The 6,000-nt window shown below is 53.9% G+C and overlaps 1 protein-coding gene across 1 annotated transcript in view; it reads left to right on the top strand.

Annotated features, from left to right (window-relative positions):
- Positions 1-1,804: 1,804 nt before the first annotated feature.
- LOC310692089 (polyunsaturated fatty acid lipoxygenase ALOX15B-like) overlaps positions 1,805-6,000 on the top strand; it is a 44,981-nt gene continuing 40,785 nt past the window's right edge. Inside the window, exon 1 of the mRNA XM_083472611.1 lies at positions 1,805-2,234. Coding sequence (XP_083328737.1) covers positions 1,938-2,234 — 297 coding nt within the window. The 5' untranslated portion in view covers positions 1,805-1,937. The remainder of the gene's footprint in view (positions 2,235-6,000) is intronic.

The following is a 6,000-nucleotide window of genomic DNA, read 5'->3' as shown; positions in this document are numbered from 1 at the left end:
CAGTGGCGTAGCGTGGGGGGTGCCAGGGGTGCCAGCCGCACCGGGCGCAACTTCTGGGGGGGGGCGCGCTCGCTGCCTCCGGAATCGCCAAAGAGCCTCGGGCGCAGGCTGTAGCTGGCAGCGGCTCTCAGCGCTCGCCGCGGTCCCCGCCGTCAGGGCCACGGAGGGCGCGCCAGGCAGCCCCTCCTCACCGACGGGCAGCGTTCGCCTGCGGGGCTCGGCCAGCGCGCTGGGCTGGCCGCGTGGAGTCGCCAAGGAGCCGCCGCCGCCTGCCATGCCGCCCTGGCTGCTTCAACCGCGTCCGACAGCCGGCTCGAGGCTGGGTCTCCCGACGGGGCGCTGCGGGCGGAGGCTCCGGCACCAAGCGCCACGCCGCCCAGACTCGGGTCGCTGTCTGGATGCGCGCAGCCCGCCAAACGCGCCATTGGCGGCGCTCTAGTGCCTGCGCGCCAAGACCGCCCACCCGCCCCGACGGGGCCCCCCCACCCGCGCCGGAGGCCGGCCTCCTCCCAGTCGCGAGGCTTTCCTGCGCTTCTCCTCTGGCAGGATCCGGATTACTGTCTGGGGTATGGGCTGCCTCCTGGGGCGAAGCTGGATTCCCCCTAAGGGCAAAGGACCTTTTGCTTGAGGGAGGGGGGAGGGAGGGGAGCCCTGGATCGCCCTCTGTTTCTGTCTTGCAAGAAACAAGGAAACAGGAGGATGCATTGTATCCGCTGTTGCTACATTTTGCAGCGCGCTTCTTCCCCTCTTTCTGCTCTCGGTTTCTTGCGCTCTCCTGGCGGATCGCGCGCTCCAGACACGGGGCTGCTGCTTCCTGACTTCGGATTGGCTGCCTCTCACCTTGGACGATGCCCATTGGTCAGCGATGGTTCTTTGAGAAATCCTGATGTTTCATTGAGGGGTTTCGGGACTCCATTGAAGGGTTTACAAGCCTCTTCGCTGCAGATCACTAGGAGGGGAGTTTATAGGTGGAGGGGCCCACTCTGGCTCGTCGTCCTGCGTGGGTGAATGGGATTTGGGGTGTTTGGATGGCCTCTTAGTCCCGGCTCTACCAACAGCTCGAGGGGTGAAAGCAGTGGCGTAGCGTGGGGGGTGCAGGGGGGGCCGGCCACACCGGGCGCAACATCTGGGGGTTAGGGTTAGGGGCGCAAATCCACTGGTTAGGGGGCGCAAATTACTTACCTTGCCCCGGGTGCTGACAACCCACGCTACGCCACTGAAGGGCGTTCCACAGGGCGGGCGCCACTACCGAGAAGGCCCTCTGCCTGGTTCCCTGTAACTTGGCTTTTTGCAATGAGGGAACTGCCAGAAGGCCCTCGGCGCTGGACCTCAGCGTCCGGGCAGAATGATGGGGGTGGAGACGCTCCTTCAGGTATACTGGACCGAGGCCGTTTAGGGCTTTAAAGGTCAGCACCAACACTTTGAATTGTGCTCGGAAACGTACTGGGAGCCAATGTAGGTCTTTCAAGACCGGTGTTATATGGTCTCGGCGGCAGCCCCCAGTCACCAGTCTAGCTGCCGCATTCTGGATTAGTCCTGAACACTTGTCTAATTTCCATCGGTGAAAACCCCCCCTTTCTCTCCGCCTATCTTCCCACCTGCTTCACTCCATCCCCCTGCCTTCCAGTCCTGCCATCGGCCTCATCCCTCCCTGCCGAGATGCACCTGCCGCGATGGGAGGTCGCCACCCACGATGGAGAGATGGTTGGTCTGTTTCCAGGTGCAGCTTGGCTTTCACCTTTGTACGCTGGGAGGATGGAGGAGAAGGCCTGCGTGTGGATGTACATATATATATAAGTGATAGCCTGTGCTGCAGGAGGTTACCTGTGTGAGTCGAGGCAGCGAGAGTGGGTGGGAAGACTTGGACTGAGCCCTGTCGCTTGGAGGCACCTGGGCGTAGCTCAGCCAAAAGGGAGACGAGCCGGTTCCTGGAGCAGATGTTTGCCTCGCCTGCGCACCACACTTATAAGCCAGGCTCCCGGCTTCTTCCCGAAGCTTTTTCCGGCTTCTCTTCGCCCCGATCTCCCGAGGGTCCACACGTGGGCAGGATGGAACAAGTGGGGATCTTCTCCTCCAAGCCAGCCGATCCAGTTGTCTACAAAGTCAAAGTGACGACCGGGCAAGGTCTCCTGACTGGGACCTTTGACTCCATTTCCATCACCTTGGTGGGGACCAACGGAGAGAGCGCCAAGCAACTTCTGAACCGGGTCGGAACCAGTTGTGCCAAGGGATCGGTAAGCTCTGGGGTTTGGCGGTTCGGGGAGAGGGTGGTCCCCCAACTTCCCAGAACAAATAGCATCTCCTTTTGCAAACGTGTTTCGGATGACCTTAAGGGAGCTTTCATCGCTAAGCAGCTATGATTAAACAAACGACAATAAAACAAATTGCTTCTAAGTTTTTAATTCACGCGCGATTGACGATAAGCCACAAATGACAGCTCCGGGACCCAAACGAATTTGCAAGAGAGCTCAAATTAATACCCGGGTATCCTTTTGAGTCTGACGTTTCGCAACGTTTAGCTTTCGAATCCTGATCGGAAAACTCGACCAAAGAACTCTCTCGTTTCGCTCTACACGTAGCAGCCGGAAAGGTTTGTGCTGAATATCGGGTTTTTGGGGTGAAAAACGGGGGGACGATCTCCGCGTGGCTACTTAATTTTGCGTTTCAGATGCAAGGAGTCTGCCCAAAAATGTTGAAGGCCTTTAAATCTAAATTGATCCGGCCTTGCTTGTGGTTGCTAAGACTCAGGGCGGTGGCCTTCAGACATGGGGATCTAGGAGGCTGAATTATACTGAGCCAGGCCTGTGGTCCATTTAGGTCAATATTGTTTACACTGGCTGGTAGCAACTCTCTTAAGATTTCAGATGGGACCTCTCCCAGCCTTACGTGGAGAGGCTGGGGATTAAATCAGGGACTTTCTGCAAGCCTTCTTCTCCTCGGATATTTTCACACGAATCAGTAGGAACCTTTTGCACCCTCTTGCGCTAGCGTGAATGTTGTTAAGTAGAAGAGAAAGAGAGAGAGATTTTTAAATGGATGTACATTCTCTCCAATAAGGGACGTGGGTGGCGCTGTTGGTTAAACCACAGAGCCTAGGACTTGACGATCAGAAGGTCGGCGGTTCGAATCCCCGTGACGGGGTGAGCTCCCATTGCTCCGTCCCTGCTCCTGCCAACCTAGCAGTTCGAAAGCACGTCAAAGTGCAAGTAGATAAATAGGTACCGCTCCAGCGGGAAGGTAAACGGCGTTTCCGTGCGCTGCTCTGGTTCGCCAGAAGCGGCTTAGTCATGCTGGCCACATGACCTGGAAGCTGGACGCCGGCTCCCTGGGCCAGTAAACCGAGATGAGCGCCGCAACCCCAGAGTCGGCCACGACTGGACCTAATGGTCAGGGGTCCCTTTACCTATTTTCTCCAATATAGATAAATAAAACCTATCAAAGTCAATGGGCCTAAGTTAGCCACGATGACCATGAATTCCAGTGGGGTCTACCCTGCGTGGAACTGACATTGGATATGGTCCAGGAACTGCATAACTTGCCATACCACAAATAACTTATTTATATTATTGGTTGCATTTAAAATGGTAGAGTTGGAAGGGACCGTGAGGGTCATCTAGTCCAATGCAGGAATCTTTTGCCCCAAGTGGGACTCGAACCCCCAACCCTGAGCTTACGAACCTCATGCTCTGCTGACTGAGCTATCTGGTGGGCTATATCGCACCTTTATCTCTGAGGAGCTCAATTGTGGCCTTAGTTGTGAAATGCAACTAACCATGGGCGATATCATCTGCTCAACTGGATTGTATGCGCAGACAGGGCACAGGACAAGGGTCTGCTAAGAGGGCGTGAGAGCTGCATTGACAAAGGGTAGGTCTAACTCTGCCGCCCGAGGCAGCTTGCCTCTGAATATCCCTCGTTGGGAATCGCAAGCCAGAAGAGCACACAGCTCTTGAACCTCAGGTCCTGCCTGGGGGCTTCACAGAAGAGGCACGATCTGGTTGGCCACTGTGAGAACAGGATGTGGGACCTGAATGTAAGGAGCTGGCCCAAAGTTGCAGAAATGAACTCAGTAACTCACTGAAGTCTAGAAACTTGGTTAGTCTGCATATTGGCAGGTGCGTCACTCGATTACTTCTCGCTCCCTGGCGATTTGATGACTGTAAGAAGTGACTCAAAGGCACATGGCAAGTTGCCTTAGATCACGCCAAGCTACTGACTCCTCAGACTGGTGGCGGCTGTCCGGATCGTGGCCCGAGAGAGAGACCTTACCCAGGACCTGTTGCTTGATGCTAGAGGTGGTGGTGGTGGGCAGGGGGCCTTCCAGATGCAAATCACACGCTCTCTGCGACTCAGCGTTGTGTCCTACCCTTCCATAGCTCAGTCAGTAGAGGAAGCCTTGATTAACTGTTGTTGTTGTTGTTGTTGTTGTTTAGTCATGTCCAACTCTTTGTGACCCGCTGGACCAGAGCACGCCAGGCACTCCTGTCTTCCACTGCCTCCCGCAGTTTGGTCAAACTCATGCTGGTTGCTTCGAGAACACTGTCCCACCATCTCGTCCTCTGTCATCCCCTTCTCCTTGTGCCCTCCATCTTTCCCAACATCAGGGTCTTTTCCAGGGAGTCTTCTCTTCTCATGAGGTGGCCAAAGTCTTGGAGCCTCAGCTTCAGGATCTGTCCTTCCAGTGAGCACTCAGGGCTGATTTCCTTCAGAATGGAGAGGTTGGATCTTCTTGCAGTCCATGGGACTCTCCAGAGTCTCCTCCAGCACCAGAATTCAAAAGCATCAATTCTTCGGCAATCAGCCTTCTTTATGGTCCAGCTCTCACTTCCATACATCACTACGGGGAAAACCATAGCTTTAACTATATGGACCTTTATTGGCATCGTTAAAGCTATGGTTTTCCCAGTAGTGATGTATGGAAGTGAGAGCTGGACCATAAACTACAGGGCCCAGAATCCTTTGAGAGAAAAAAATGGGCTTCGAATGGGCTTTAAAGGCATAGCACGCTTGCAACCCAACACTCCCGTGTTAATTGACTTCCGATTTTAAGCTGTTCCACAGGCATTTGGCTATGTCTAGTTTAAAATTATATTATTAAAAATCACCTCTTCACTCCTGGCAATGGGTAGGTAACATAAGAAACTGGGATTATTGTTTTGTTCTGTTTCAGCTGTTTATTTTGTGCTTTTTGTCTTCTGAACTGCTCTGAGATCTTTGAATGAAGGGCAGTATATAAATTTTAACAACAACAACAACAACAACAGAGTCCATCTGGATCAGGCCTGTCTAGTCTAGCATCCTGGCAGATATCGATTACTGTCTCTTCCATGGGTTTGTCTAATCCTCATACAACCCTTCCATAATGATGACCATCAGAAATAATTGTAGGGTAATAATAGGTTGTATCAAATGTTAGTCCTACCGAGAGTATGAGATGGAAATCAATGGACATGACTAACTGGGGCCACTTAATTTCATCGGATCTACTCTGAGTAGGAGGGACGCGGGTGGCGCTGTGGGTTAAACCACAGAGCCTAGGACTTGCCAATCAGGAGGTCGGCGGTTCAAATCCCCGCGACGGACTGAGCTCCCGTTGCTCGGTCCCTGCTCCTGCCAACCTAGCAGTTCGAAAGCACGTCAAAGTGCAAGTAGATAAATAGGTACCACTCCGGCGGGAAGGTAAACGGCGTTTCCGTGCGCTGCTCTGGTTCGCCAAAAGCGGCTTAGTCATGTTGGCCACATGACCCAGAAGCTGTACGCCGGCTCCCTCGGCCAATAAAGCGAGATGAGCGCCACAGCCCCAGAGTCGGCCGTGACTGGACCTAATGGTCAGGGGTCCCTTTACCTTTACCTTTACTCCGAGTAGGACTTAGTTGGATACAGCCCAACCTCAGAGTATTTACTGATGATGGCTCTTTGAAATCCTTCTGGTAGTTGGATATGTTTTTTGGAAGTCTAACCTCATTGGCCTTTGTTTCCAATGGGATGGGTGAAGGAAAA

Source organism: Podarcis liolepis, assembly GCF_965112155.1.
Source record: "Podarcis liolepis genome assembly, chromosome: 13".
Classification (NCBI taxonomy): domain Eukaryota; kingdom Metazoa; phylum Chordata; class Lepidosauria; order Squamata; family Lacertidae; genus Podarcis; species Podarcis liolepis.
The sequence above is the reverse complement of the archived record's forward strand: the minus strand, read 5'-3'. Positions and strand labels throughout refer to the sequence as shown.